Raw genomic sequence first — 15,983 nt, forward strand, 5'->3', positions numbered from 1 at the left:
TGTATCAATGGTCTCCAGTGAAATACTCCCCAACAAATTATATCACGAGCCTTTGATTTCGAGAAAGGGGCCGACTAACTTATATTGAAATGCCCAAGAATAATGCAAGTGTGAATAAGTGGTTAAATAGTCTCACATTGGATAGAAATGTGGTGACTTAAGCATTTATAAGTGAGAGAACTCACTCACCTATCAATGCATAATCCTCAACTATGTATCAATGCTCCCTATAAATGAGGGAACATTGTGGACTCACACTTGAGAGAGAGTGTTAGAATAATAATGCAAGTGCGTGAGTAAGTGGAGAAATAGTCTCATATTGGATAAGAAAGTGAGAAAATCCACTCACCTTAAGATTTTAAGTGGACAAGTGATGTGTCTCTCACAAAGATGCATAATCCTCAACTATATATCAATGTTCTCTAGTAAAAAAACTTCCCCCAACAAAATCTATGTCATTTTTCTTAAAAAATTATGTAAAATTATTTATATTTAAATATATGTTCATAAAAATGAATTTACCATAAATTTATAGAAAAATTGCACTTAAAATTTATTAAAATAACACAACATTCACTCTATTTATAAAATATACACTAACTTTTTAAATTCTCACCAAATATACAAATATTTCCTTCTTCATTAACATACTATAAAAAAATTGATATCCACCAACGAAAGTGTTTAAACTTTAAATCACCTATGAAACCATAACTATATGGTTTTATTAAGTATGTCAATTTTTTTATATTTTGTTAATAAATAGTAGGTGTAATTATCCGAGATGAGATGACATAAATTTCTATCAATTTAATTAGAAGTTTTGAGCTTAAATTTAATAATAAACACACTACAGTGTTAAATTTTTTAGAAAAAATTACCGTTTATGATAAACGTATAAGATTTAAGATATTAGTCTTTGCAGCACGCAGAAATTTCCTATTTATAAAAAATGGGTGTAACTTTTACTAAATGTAATTGTAAAATTCATATTTATAATTCAGAGTTAAAAATCTAACCTTAAACAAGATTAACATAAACTAAATATGTTGATTTCTCTCTATATATATCCAAGACATTAATAGATAATATCAACATTGAATTCTAGCCTCACAAGTTTAGCAATGGGTTCCAAATCCAATAACCAAACCAATTCAAAAAGCCATAGCAGCAATGAAAACCAAGTTGTGGTGGTTATAGTACCTTTCCCAGCACAAGGTCATCTAAACCAGCTTCTCCACTTGTCCCGCCTAATCCTATCCCACAACATACCCGTCCATTATGTCGGCACTTCCACACACAACCGTCAAGCAACACTCCGTGTCCATGGTTGGGATCCAAACTCCATTTCAAACATCCATTTTCATCACTTCAAACTTCCTCCATTTCACTCCCCTCCTCCCAACCCAAACTCCGAAACCAAATTCCCTTCTCACATGTTTCCTTCTTTTGAAGCTTCTTCATATCTTCGTCAGCCCGTGGCAGAACTCATGCACTCACTGTCGTCTCTTTTCAGAAGGGTTGTTGTGATTCATGACAGTCTTATGGCGTCGGTTGTGCAAGATGCTAAAAACATGACAAATGTTGAGAATTACTCGTTTATCTGTACATGTGCTTTTACAGTTTTCTACTCATTGGAGAGACTTGGGAAACTTCCACCGGAAAGGCCACATGTTATAGAAGTTCCTTCTATGGAAGGATGTTTCATAGCCGAAATGGAGGAGTTCATTGTTGCACAAAGTGAATACTCTAAATTCATTGATGGAAGCATCTTTAATACTAGTAGAGCAATTGAAAGTCCTTACTTGGAGTTGATAGAAAAAACTGATTGCAGTAAGAAGCTCTGGGCTTTGGGACCCTTCAACCCTCTAACCATTGAGAACAAAGATTCAAAGGGTAGACACTCATGCATGGAATGGCTTGACAAACAAGAACCAAAATCAGTTATATATGTGTCATTTGGAACGACAACAACCTTAAAAGATGAACAGATTGAACAGATTGCACTTGGGTTGGAACAAAGCAAGAAAAAGTTCATTTGGGTGTTGAGAGATGCTGATAAAGGAGACATTTTTGATGGAAATGAAGACAAGAGAGATGAACTTGCAAGAGGGTTTGAAGAGAGAGTTGAAGGAATGGGGTTAGTTGTAAGAGATTGGGCACCCCAGCTGGAAATTCTAAACCATACTTCAACAGGAGGGTTTATGAGTCATTGTGGATGGAACTCTAGCTTGGAGAGCATTTCCATGGGGGTGCCAATAGCAGCATGGCCTATGCATTCTGATCAGCCGAGAAACTGTGCTTTTATAACACAGGTGTTAAAGGTTGGTTTGGTTGTGAAGGATTGGGATAAAAGAGATGAGTTGGTAACTGCTTTAGATGTTGAGAATGCTGTTAGAAGGTTGATGGAAACAAAGGAAGGTGATGAGATGAGAGAGAGAGCAATGAAACTTAAAATTGAGATTGGTATGTCCATGGAAGAAGGTGGAGTTTGTCGTATGGAGATGGATTCTTTCATAGCCCATATCACTAGATAGTTTTCTTGTGGATGTTGTTGCAAATTCCTGCTTCATGCTACATTTCTTAATTAGTATGTGTTAGTGTTTGTACTATTTGTATTTTGAATATCTTTGGAGTATTGATCAATGTATTATGAGCATGAATTGTTAAATTAACAAGTAATTGAATACTTGTATGGTTTTACATTCTTGATCTCTCTTGCATTCTTAAGGATGACAATGAGTCGGAGTGAGTTCACACTACCCAAACCCGCATCCGAAATCGTCACCCGAATCTAAACCCAAATTCAAAAGTTGTTCGGGTGACAAAATAACACCCAGACTCACACCTATTGGGTTCGGGTTTGCTTGCCATCCCTAAGGACCAGATGCGTCAGTGTAATTTATAACTAGTGGAATTAAGGTGTTCGCGGGTCGGTTTGGTTCGGTTTCAAGAGAATTCGATATCCAAACCCATTAAAATTAAATGGACTGGATTGAATTGAATTTGCAAATTTTTACGAACCGAATCGAACCAAAAAACAACGGATTGGTTTGAGTTGAATTAACTAGGTAAATAAAAAAAAATTAAATATATTTAAAAAAATAACTTATTTATGGAAATTAATTTTTATAACAATATTAAAAAAGTATAATATTAATAGTGTTGAATTGTAATATTAGAGTATCAAATTTTCCTTAATACTTACTCCCTCCGTCTCATAATAAGTGTCCCATTTGCAGTTTTTCTTTGTCTCAAATAAATTGTCCATTTACAATTCCAATGCATCAATCATTATTATTTTTCCACTATTATACCCCTATTTATTAACTTTCACGTTATTCAACTACTATTAATAGGGGTATTCTAGTAAATGACATTAACTTTTTTACTAAAACCAACATATCCAATCATTTTCTTAAAAACCGCGCATTACTCAAATGAGACACTTATTATGAGACGGAGGGAGTAATAGATTAAAAAATATCTAACAAGAAAAATATCTAACATAAATGCTTTTGAATCTATAACTAGTCACTTGAGTTAATAGGATAATAAATGTGTTTCATAGTTCTATGCTCAGTTACCGTATTACACTAACAATTTTCTAATAACAAATTAAAATAACATAATTTGTCTACATTCAACATTTCACTTTTTTTCTTCTTGAATTTAAATGTTTAGTAATAATTTTCATTTTTTTTATAATCTCGGTATCCGGCCTTTCGACCGACTAAGCTAACGGATAGAAAATTGAAAATACGATGCCCGAATCAATTGTCAATAAATTTTATTGGTATAATTCGGTTATTGCTCGAACTTAAAAAATATCCAATCAAAATACTTGATTCAAATTTACCCGAATTAATGAACATCTCTAATTGGAACGAAGTTATGATGCTTATTTGAATGAACTATTTATTGTGTGTGAACAAATTGATTTGCATTAAATTGTGACGAATCATTCCCATGTGGAGGATGGTACTCATGATGTTAGACATTTGGCAACGGAAAGTGTAAAATCCGTAAAAGGAAATAAAACTCAATGTATTGAAAAATAAAAATAAAAAGTTAGAGTTTTTTTTTTTTTTCATTTTATAGTGGTGAAAAAATTCTTGAAAATTCTAAAATGTTTTTCGGAAATGCATCTCCGATCGTATTTCATACTAAATTTTAAGACGTTTCGAAGATGCATCTTTGAAAATACCTTATTTTTATTTGAACGTTAAATTTAAACATTCAGGTGTATTTTCAGAGATGTATTTCCGAAATAATTCAGTACGTACCACCTTGCTGATGAACTATTTCATTCTCCTCTTTTCACTCCATAACCAAAAATCCTCCAAAAACTACATTCATTCTCAATCCATTTTTCGGCTTCAAATCAAGTTTCAAGTGTTTTATCATGTCAAAGAGAGTATTAAAAGCTTCAATTTCAGTTAAATTTTCACCATTTCATCCCTCATTTCCTAGCATTGGAGTTGATTTTTTGATCAAAATATTGCGTTGTTCTGGAAATGCATTTCCAAAACTCACCTAAATTATTTTGGAAGTGCATTTCTGAAACTATCTATGTTATAGAAACAGAATTCTTAACAAATTTTCTATTTTTCTCGTTTTAGATATGGTGCATCCCGACATGTTTCCCAAAGTTGTTTTGGCCAAGTTGAATGATGATGCTAAGCCGGATGAGGTGAATGACGATGCTAAAACGATTGTTGTTGAGGTAGATGTTGGGCAACAATTTCCAAATGATCAGTTTTTCAAGGCTCGTCAACATATGCTTGACTAGGTCCTAATGGAAGCTAACAAACTCGGGTTTGGCGTTATGATTTGAAGGTAGTAGAAGGCAAGCATTTGTAACGATGATATGCAAGAGAGGTGGAAAAGATGTTTCAAGATTTCGGCAGTTAAAATATGATAACACCGGATCGAAAAAATGTGAGTGTCTATTTAAATTTTGCGGATCATGTCGAGTGGATGATACGTGGCAGTTTAGTGTCATTTGTGGAAAACATAATCATGCGTTGGACACCAAGCTACAAGGTCATCCAACTATAGGTTGACTTAAGTCGGAGGAGAAATAAATTATTTCGAAAATGCCGATAATCAAAGTTGCATCGAGAAACATACTTGCAGATTTGAAACGAAAGAGATCACAAAATGCGTCAAATATCAAGCAGGTATTCAACAGACATTATAAACAGAACATTGCGAGCAGAGGTTCAAGATCCGAAATGCAACAACTTTTGAAACTTTTGGACGATAACCACTTTTGGACGAGCAGAGTGTCTGTGACATTTTTTAGACTCAAACAGGAAGTATCAAGTTGTTCAACACATTTCTAGTCGTCTTTATAATTAATTCAACGTATAAGACCAACAAGTATAGGTTTCCTCTTCTAGAAATTATTGGTGTCACTTCTACGGAGAAGACATTTTCTGTGGGGGTGATGGTAATTGTTGTTTTTAGGTCGTGTCCGGTTTACTTGGTAAAGGAGAAGATAATCACACTCATGTGCGACAAACACTTATTTCGGAGTAGACAGTGCATAGGGAAGCTTACACATGACTATATGGGAATAAGGAAGGATTCGATAAAATTCACAATACTCTTGTTCCATGTGTTACTGGTTCTGCACCACCTAAAAAGTGGATGTGCTTCTTTAAAATGGGTTATCTTATAGCAAGTGAATATGACAGGGTGTGTATCGATCTGACGAGATATGGTTTTTCGGAGACACTTTTCCTACTTCAGAGTCGTCCACCTCAAGACCCATCAGGCCGTATCATTTGTATTGGGTATCTTAGATCGCTCCATTTTGTTCAGGTTTAATTGAAACCATGGTGTCCTATTTTGGATACATCTGTGGAGTGGACGACACATTCCGCAAAAGAGACAAAAACTTGGCCGGATCATTTTTTTGGAAAGAATGGAAGATTTCACCAAGTTGACGGAGCTTTAGGGAGAAACAAATAGGCAGAAGTCAAAGAAAGAACCGATTTTAGATTTAAGCGGTGACAATTTGTTCAGTATATTTTAGAATGTAATCGAACCATTTTTTGTATGTATTGTCGTGCACAATATAAATCTTATACAATATAATACCTATATAATATATCTATTCAACATTTTACCGCTGCTTATTTTTAGCGATTTAATTATTTTTACGTTTCCATGGTGCTGATTCTGCCTAATTAATTTATGTTTTTGGTTCTACATAATTCGAAAATGCATTTCCGAAATGTTTTCAAAAAACCTTCAGGGCCTGTTTCGGATATGCATCTTCGAAAACACCAATTTTACGTTAAAAAGTTAGGGGGTGAATTCAGAAGTGTATCTCCGAAATATACCTTGACACAAGATAAGAAATCTTAGGACTAAATTGCTCCAAAGCTTCTATAAAAAGGGTCTCTAACCAATTCTTCAACATCATTCACCATAAATACGAGATATGTCTCTAACCAAAACATATCCTCACCTTACTTTTCTGTACTTCAATGCTGCAAAATCACCACTTCAATTTAGGTTCTCCGAGGACACGCCGCTCGCCAAACTGATTACCATACTCAATTTTCTCATGCAATATCCAAAAAATCAGAAGGTATTCAAGCTCGAGTATCGTTCACCATCACTTGACACTGAAGGAAATGTGCAGTTCACCCAGTTTGCATTTAAGACAGATGACGATTTAAAGGTTATGTGGAGTAATTTTCATCGATACTCCACTAGGGGTCCGATTGAAGTCGATGTGAAGATTCAGAGATCTCTGGAGAAGATGTCATTAAAATGTTGCAACGTCCTCAGCTACCCGTTTATAACAATATGTAATGTTATATTTTTGTTTCAATATCTGTGTAATTTGGAACATCTATCTTAAATTTATGTTAAGTGTTTCTGGTTTTTTCGTTTTGTTTATGGAAATCATTATTTCGGAGATGTAACTCTGAAATCCATCAATGGATGAATTCGAAGATGCATCTCCAAAAACGCCTATACAAATGAAATGTGGTGCGTTTGGAGATGCATCTTTAAATTCTAGGGGTAAAAAAAAATTACGCCAGAGACCCCTGAGAAGTTATAGAGGTAGAAAGTCAAGCCATTTATACGGCCATAATACAAGTTTTATACTCGGCCCAATTGAAACATAATGGGCCTAAAAACAAAACAAAAAAACATTATATTTTAACATCCCCTCAAACTGGAATGAATGTTCAACATTCCAAGTTTGGAAACTAAAGAGCTAAACATGCCTAGGAGAAGTGGCTTTATGAATAAGTCAATAACCTGATTTTGTGATTTGATCGACATGAGATGAATTATTTTGGATTGAATTTTGTCTCGCCCTAAGTGAGAGTCCATTTCTATATGCATTGTACACTCTTGGAAAACCGGATTGATAGCTATGTGTATTGCACTTTTGTTGTTGCAATAGATGGTTACAAGTTGATTATGTGAGATTTGAAAATCTTGGAGTGAATACAACATACATTGGGCTACGCATGATGTGTTAGCCAACGCCTTGTACTCAGCTTTAGAATAGGAACAAGAAACCGCTAGTTGTTTCTTCGTTTTCCAAAAGATGAGGTTGTCGCCAAGGAAGAAGTTGAAGCCATTTGTGGATCTCCGAGTTGCGGGGCACGATCTCCAGTCTGAGTCAGTGAACCCCGTGAGGATGAGTATGGAATATGATTTGAAAAAGAGCCCTATTGATGGTGCATTTTTCAAGTAGCGGAAAATTTGGTATATTGCCATTAAGTGAGTTTGTGTTGGAGTTTACAAGTGCTAGCTTAATCTGCAAACAGAGAAGACAATATCACGACGGGAATGCGTGAGGTATATTATTTTACCTATGATACTTCTAAATTAGGCAGGATTAACATGCACAGGTGAATCTAGCTAATCAATTTTGTGGTAAGGGTCCATGGGGTGGACGCGAGTTTGGCTCCAAGAAGGCCAGTAGTTTCAAGCAAGTCTAAGCAATACTTACGCTGACAAAGGGTGATGCTTTTGGATAATCTTGCTATTTCATAACCGAGAAAATAACGGAGGTATCCAAGGTCTTTGATGCTGATTTGCTTAATTTTGTTAATATTGTTCATATTGGTACCTACAAGTATCAAATCCCCAGCATACACAAGTACATCAATGAAGTCATTGTCAATTTTGTGTGTGAAAAGTGAATAATCACATTTTGATTGAGAGAAGCTAATGTCAATTAACGTTTTGGTTCATTTTTTACTCCATTGGTGATTAACTTGTTTAAGATCATAACTAGACTTGTTTAATTTACATACCATATCTTTAGGTAAGTTAAGACCCGCAGGGGGGGAGGGATTTCCTATATACTTATTCCTCAAGGTATGCATGGAGAACAGAAATGCTTATATCTAATTGATGGACATGCCAATTGAGAAAGGAAACACTACTAAGAAGGCTTATAACAGTTGTCATTTTAATGACATGAGTAAAAGTCACTAAATAATCCAACCCTTATGTTTGATTGAACCCTTTAGCAATAAGTCGAGCCTTATATCTCTCAATTTTATCATTGGGTAAATATTTCAATTTATAAATCCATTTACATCCATGGATTTTTTGTCGGAAGGTAGAGTAGTGATGTCCCAAGTGTTAGTATCATTGAGATATTTAAGTTCGTTGGTGAGATAGGGTAAGGAGTAGTACCTGCATTGGATGGTGGTGGAGGATGAGAGTTACCTGATATGAGAGAGAAATGGTAGTCTTATAGATATGATGGGGGTTGGATGTTCTAGAAGATTTGTGGATGGTGGTAGGATTGGGAATTTGGTTGACATGGATGTTAGGTGAAATGAGAGAGTAATGGTTGATGTTGGATTCATGTGAGGTTGTGCATGGTTTGGTGTGGAAGGTGTAGTTGGGAAGTTGGTATAATCTAGGTCATCATCAGTATGCGTGTGATAGACAGATTGTGGTTTTATGGGATTATGTTATTGAATTTTTTGAAAGGGGAAGATATGTTCAAAGTAGACAATGTCCCAAGAAATGGAAATGTTCTTATTGTTGACATCACATTTAAATGAGCCTTTGACTCCACTTTTGAAACCAAGAGATACACATTTTCTAGATCTAGAGTCTAACATAGATCTATTAACAGTCGTACCATAAGCATAAAATAAACAACTGAATATTTTAATGTTATAGTAATCAAGTATTTGGTTGTAAAGTAAAAAAAGGGCATTTATGATGAAGAAGTTCAAAAGGAAGTATGTTAATTAAATGGACAACATAAGATAAAGCATAATATATTTTTTTTTTGGGTGTGTGAGATTGAAAAAGAATAGCACAGGTTACCTCAAGGAGTCCACCATACCTCTCTCAATGATAAAAGACCCTATAAATTTCCTCTTATTCCTCCCTTTCGTGATGTTATGAAAGTATCTACTTTTCAAATCCCCTTCTTTGTTCCACTTCAATCTAGATTTTTGAATTAGCATATTTTCTTTAATGACTAGGTTCTTCCATAACAAACTGATAGTGATGCTTCTTCTATTAACCAAATCCACCACTTCATTCTCTTTGTAACTTGAGAGAAAATCATCCATCTCCTTGATCTCATCATTTTTCTCTTATAACTCAAGATTCATCCTACTAAAAACTTCTAAGTTCTACCTATTAAGGATGCCTTTAAGTAACTTGAGTTTCTCCTTAATAACGAAATCGCTCCTTCCTTCTACTCTAAGATTCTTCCATTCTTTCTCCGCAAACTTAATGAAATCTTTGTTCTCAAAGCAAAAATCGTTTACGTTAAAAGTTTTAGGACCTCAATCAGAATCATTACTAAATAACCAAATCGGTCAGTGGTTAGAGATTTCCCTAGTGCCTATAAATTGACCTACAACCCCCCGTCTTTAAATCAAAGGCCTAGATAGAAGAAATCTTTCAATTCTACTCATTGACTTACCGTCTCTATTGAACCAACTGAACTTGTTCCCTTTGTAAGGTAAGTCTATGAGGTTCAACTCATCATTGAAATCTTTGAACTCCCTCATTTCTGAGATCTTGTTTAATAAATTACTCTCTTTCCTTTCCCAAGAATTAACAATGGAGTTAAAATCCTCGCACAATCACCACTCCACATCCACACACTTCTTCTTTAATTCTAAAATGTCCCTTCATTATGCCTTTTGGTATGTCTAATGCTCCAGAAGTATTAATGGAGTATATGAATAGGATTTCTCACCCTTATTTGGATCAGTTTGTCGTGGTGTTTATATACTAGTATATTCCAAGTCGGATGATGAGCATGTAGAACATCTAAGATTTATGTTGCAGACCTTAAAGGACAAGAAAGTTGTGTAATAAGTTATCCAAGGGTGAATTCAGGTTGCGAGAGGTAATTTTTTTGGAACATGTAATCTCTAGTGGTGGAATGGAAGTGGATCCGTCTAAGGTTGACATAATATTACAGTGGGAGTGGCCTAAGTCGGTAATCAAGGTCAAAAGTTTTATCAGGTTTGCTGGTTATTATAGAAGGTTTCTCGAAGCTGGCTTTTCCTTTGACTCTGTTGACCCATAAGGGGCATGCTTATGGTTGGTATGTTCAATGTGAGGAAAGCTTCCAAGAGGTGAAGAAGAGATTAACATCAACGCGAGTCTTGATCCTGTCAAATATAAGTGAATCTTTTGTGGTATAATGTGATGCATATAAATTAGGACTAGGTGTGTGCTTATACAGAAAAGGTCAAGTTGTAGCTTATGCTTCTAGACAACTCAAAACTCATGAAAGAAATTATACTACCAAGGATTTTTAGTTAGCAGCAGTAGTTTTTGTGCTTAAAGTCTGAAGGCATTATCTTTATGGGTCGAGATTTGAGGTTTCCAATTATCATGAGAGTATAAAGTATATGTTTGAGCAGAAGTAATTGAATATGAGGCCGAGAATATGGATGGAATTTTTGAAAGATTATAACTTCGAATGGAATCACTCGGGTAAAGCAAACATAGTAGTAGATGCGTTAAGTAGGAAGTCATTACACATGTCGACATTAATGATTAAAGAGATGGATTTAAATGACTAGTTTAGAGATCTAAGCTTTGTGTGTGAGATAACGCCAAAAAGTGTGAAGTTGGGTATGTTGAATTTAACTAGCAATGTACTAGAGGAATTCAACGAGGGTCAAAAATTGGATTTGCGCTTGATAGACCAATTGGTACTAATCAACCAAGGTAAAAGGATGGACTTCAAAGCAGACGATAATGGAATTATGAAGTTTCAGGATAATGCTGTCTGCCAGATGTACTAGAACTTAAAAAGAGGATTTTGGAGTACGGTCATATAAATGGCTTGAATTATCGTCTGGAAGCTACTAAGATGTTCCAAGACCAAAAAAGAATATTTTGATAGCCAGACATGAAGAAGAATGTTGCAGGGTTTGTGTATTCTTGCTTAGTGGTCATGAGTTGGTGATAGAACATCGGAGTAACACTACAGTAGCATGACTTGGGAACTAGAGGTCAAATGAAAGAGTCTTGTCCAGGCTTGTTGTTTCAGGTTAATTTTGGGGAATGAAAATTTAATAATTGGTGGAGAATTGTAACAACTCATATTTTTCTTCCGAACTTTATTATTTTAGTAATTGATTTTTTTTGTGTTTGAATAATTTTATTTATTTCAGTGTTATTATTATTATGTTTGATTTGTTAGCAAGTAAATATTAATAATAATTGGAAAGTTAAGGTTAATGAGAGAAGAGAGTTGGAAAGGGAGTCTAATAATAATAATAATAATAATAATAATAATAATAATAATAATAATAATAATAATATTAATAATAATGATAATAAGCTAAATTTTTAATTAGAGGAAAGTAAAATAAATAAAAGGGAAGTAGAGGAGAGAAAGGGAAATGATGGGAAGTTTAGGGGGCTAAATGAAATTAAGAATAAAAGCAGTGATGGTTCCAAATGTGTTTTTCGTGATTGTTTCTCATATAGATAATATCATCAAAAATTGGACCACTTTTAAGGAATTTTGGTGTATTAATAAAAGGATCATCTTCAATGTCTATATTTTCACATTCTTGATTGCAGTGATTATTTATTATGTTAGTTAGAAGTATAATAGACCATTTTTCATCAACAGGATCAGTGACATAGAATATTTGTTGATCTTATGATTCTAAAATAAAAGACTCATCTTTTGGAAGTATAACTCTACCTACTGAAGTGATTACACTCTCAACACTACAATAGTATTAATTGAATGAGTAAGATTTTTGTGTGTTTTCAAAGGATTACAAATCCTCCTTTTTTTTTAGATATTGTGCAGCGGTCTGGCTTTACTGAAACAACTACGCTTGGCAAATATTTGGGAGTTCCGTTGACAGGAAAGACACCGAGGAAAGCTGATTTTCAATACGTTATTGACCAGGTCCGCATGAAGCTTACTAACTGGAAAGGGCAGCAGTTGGCTTTTGCTGGCAGGGTCACCCTTGCCAAAAGTGTGATAGAGGCTCTCCCTTTATACCCCATTATGACCATGAAGCTACCGAAAGCATGTTTGGATCAGATTCATAAATAACAACGCAGTTTTATCTGGGGAGATAATGACAACGGTAGAAAACACCATGCAGTGGGCTGGGATGCTATCACAAGAAGTAAGGAGGATGGTGGCCTCGGTTTAAGACGGTTAGACACTATGAACAATGCTTGCTTGCTGAAAATGGGTTGGAACCTTCATAATAACAAGGAAGATCTGTGGAGTCAGGTTCTTTGGGGGAAGTATGGGAGAGGGGAGAATATAAGAGATCCTATTTCGAAGCCCACGGATTCTAACTTTTGGAAAACTATAGTTCGATATTGGGAGAATTTGGATTACTACTGCAAGTGGCATATTGGAGATGGAAAGTCAGTTAGAGCTTGGAAAGATAACTGGATTCAGGAAGGGCTTAGTATGGAGTTGATGGGCGTAACTATTCCTAGTCATCTCCAAGATGTTTATGTAGCTGACTTATGCTTGGACAGTACGACATGGAACTGGGATATCCTAGTGGACTGGCTACCGGAGGATATTGTTTGGAGAATTCATGGTATATCCCCCCTTGTATGGAAGCTGGGCCTGATATTCGCATGGGGAGAGGGAGGGAAGGTGAAAAGTACTCCGTGAAAAGCATGTATAATAGTATAATGCAACTGGAGGATGGAATGAGTACGCAAAATTGGAAGCATGTATGGAAGATCAATAGCATGGAGAGAATCCGGATGTTTGTTTGGAGAATGAAACATGACGGTTTGTTAACAAATACAAAGAAAGCTCGAATGGGGTTAGGAAGTGCTATGTGCCGTAGATGTGGGAATGTGGAGGAAGATTCGCTGCATGTTCTTCGTGATTGCCCTAGCGCCAATAAGCTGTGGAATTCAGCGGTTTTAACTAACAAAAGTGTGTTGTTTTTTGCAGGTAACTTACAAGACTGGATTAATATTAATTTACTGCACCATATGGGATGGGATCCGAGTAATGACTGGCAAGCCTTCTGGGCAACAGCGTGCTACTACATTTGGTTTTGGCACAATAGCGAGGAACACGATGATAATTATAACAGACCAACGGACGAAGTTGGTTTCATAATGCGACAAATTCAGCACTATAAAGATGCTAAAATAGCACAGATAGTTGCAACATCTCCTCATATATAAGAGCAAATCGTTAGATGGGAGAAGCCGACAGGAGGTTGGGTTAAAATAAATGTTGATGGCGCAGTAAATAAGGATGGCTTTGCGGGTTGTGGTGGTATCATCAGGGGAGTGGATGGGGAATGGTTGGGAGGATTTTCTAAGAACATTGGTATTTTTACTGTCACCGACGCTGAAACTTGGGCAATTTTCGAAGGATTTCAAATTGGAATCAAAACGGGGTTCAATCATATTGTCATGGAGTCTGACTCCAAACAGGTTATTCATGATATGCCCCAAGGTAGTCATGAGGTAGCAGGTGGCAATCTCATTTGCAAGATTCAGCAACTTCGGCGTACGCACGGTGAGATAGTCTTCAGGCATATATACAGAGAGGCAAACAAGTGTGCTGATCAGCTAGCTAAGTAGGGTATTCAACAAATGCCAACGTTGCGTTTATATCAGGATTGTCCTTATTTCTTGAAGGATCTGTTTGATTTTGATCTTACCGGTTTAGGTCACACCCGATTGGTTTCGGGTTAGTTTCTTCTTGGGGCTTGTAGCCCTTCATGTAACCAAAATAAAAATCATCCTTTTATAGTAAAATATTTAGCCAAGAAATGAATGATTTTAGGGTCGGATCTCCATCATAGTCAATTACGCTACGACCGTAATCAATTATGACCAAAAAAGGTAGGAAAAGATTTGCTCGATCTGAACCATAATCGGTTACAAGTAGATAATATCATCTAAAATTGGACCACTCTTAAGGAATTATGGTGTATTAATAAAAATATCATCCTCAATGTCTATATTTTCACATTCTTGATTGCAATGATCATTTACTATGTTAGTTATTGAAGAGTAATTCAATATACAGAAGTTGTTGTTAGAGTCAGAAGTTTCTGAGGAGATTACTCAGAAGCACTATTGCTCAGAAGCAGAAACTTCTAATGTTGCGTTCCAAAAGTGTATTTAGATTCTGGAGTTTGTGTTTGTTATGCTTAGCTATTAGGTTCTAGTTTATGTTTATTTTTGTTTACTTAGTTATTAAGTTTACTTTCTATTAGGGCCTACGTGGCAACCCTAGGTTTGTGTATAAATAGACTAGTAGTAGTTGTCATTTAAATATAATCATTTTCACAGTCTTTTGTAGCCGTCATTTACAGAGAATATAATATTCCTTTTGCTTTCATTTCTTAAACCTTGTGCACTAACAAATTGGTATCAGAGCTTTGGTTCGGATCCACGAGAAACACGAGTGAAACGGTGAGGCATTGTGTGATTGATTTTGGTTATTGTATTGGTGTTGAATCTTGAACAAAATTGGAATATAATCACATTTTCTAATTCTGCGGGATTGGGGAAACACTGTGTTTGGTGAGATCTGAGTGACTTGCACAAGGTTAAAATGAGTGGAAGTAATTTGAATACGAAACTTCCGGTGCTTGATGGTAAGAATTGGAATAGTTGGATGATTCAAATACGCGTGTTATTTAGGGCTCAAGATGTTCTAGAGCTTGTTACCGAAGGTTATGTTCCAATTGTAGCAGATGTGACGGAGGAACAAACTGATGCGCAGAGAAATGCTCAGCGTGAACTGAGGAAGAAAGATCAGAAGGTGTTGTTTTACATTCAGCAATGTGTGGATGTGAACATGTTTGAGAAAATCGTTGTTTCGATGACGGCGAAGGCTGCATGGGATACACTGATTAGGTGTTACGGTGGAGACGCATTAGTGAATAAGGTGAAGCTTCAGTCCCTACGAAAGCAGTATGAGAATCTCAACATGAAGGACAACGAGAAGGTTTCTGAGTACATCTCCAGAGTGGTTCTGATTACTAATGACATGAAAGCTTGTGGAGAAACCCTTTTTTGAAAAAGTAATCATAGAGAATGTATTAAGGTCTCTTACTCCTCAATTTGATTATTATTGTAGCAATTGAACATTCTAAAGATCTGTACACCATGAGAATAGAAGAGCTGCAAAGTAACCTAGAGGCGCAAGAGTTGCGTCTGACTGAAAGAACTTCTGAGAGGGTAGTTGAGCAGGCTCTGAAGGCTTCTTTTGTCAAGAAGGACCAGAAGCTGAAAAAACATGGTAGGTCACAGAAGTCAGAAGCCTTCTATTCAGATGAGGAGAAACATTAGAAGGGAAAGGAGAAGTATGAAAAGAGAATGGTTCAATGTTACTGTTGTAATAGGTTTGGCTACTTTGCTAAAGATTTTTGGTAAAACGAAGAAGAAGCAAAAATAGCCAGAGGAGATTCTGATGATGAACCTGTGCTATTAATGGTTTATGAATTTGATGAGGAACATGTGAGTTTGTC

General features: G+C 35.7%; 1 protein-coding gene across 1 annotated transcript; it reads left to right on the forward strand.

The window, feature by feature from the left end:
- Positions 1 to 1,109: 1,109 nt before the first annotated feature.
- Positions 1,110 to 2,703, forward strand: LOC131600012 (zeatin O-glucosyltransferase-like). Its single transcript, XM_058872246.1, has one exon. The coding sequence runs from the start codon at positions 1,125 to 1,127 to the stop codon at positions 2,535 to 2,537; it is 1,413 nt and encodes a 470-aa protein (XP_058728229.1). The 5' UTR covers positions 1,110 to 1,124; the 3' UTR covers positions 2,538 to 2,703.
- The last annotated feature ends 13,280 nt before the right edge of the window (positions 2,704 to 15,983 follow it).

The sequence above is a fragment of the Vicia villosa genome, linkage group LG4 (assembly GCF_029867415.1).
Source record: "Vicia villosa cultivar HV-30 ecotype Madison, WI linkage group LG4, Vvil1.0, whole genome shotgun sequence".
In the NCBI taxonomy this organism is placed as follows: Eukaryota; Viridiplantae; Streptophyta; class Magnoliopsida; order Fabales; family Fabaceae; genus Vicia; species Vicia villosa.

Bases quoted from the DNA above. Each gene is read 5' to 3' on its own strand.
- LOC131600012 (XM_058872246.1), top strand. From the start codon at position 1,125: ATGGGTTCCAAATCCAATAACCAAACCAATTCAAAAAGCCATAGCAGC.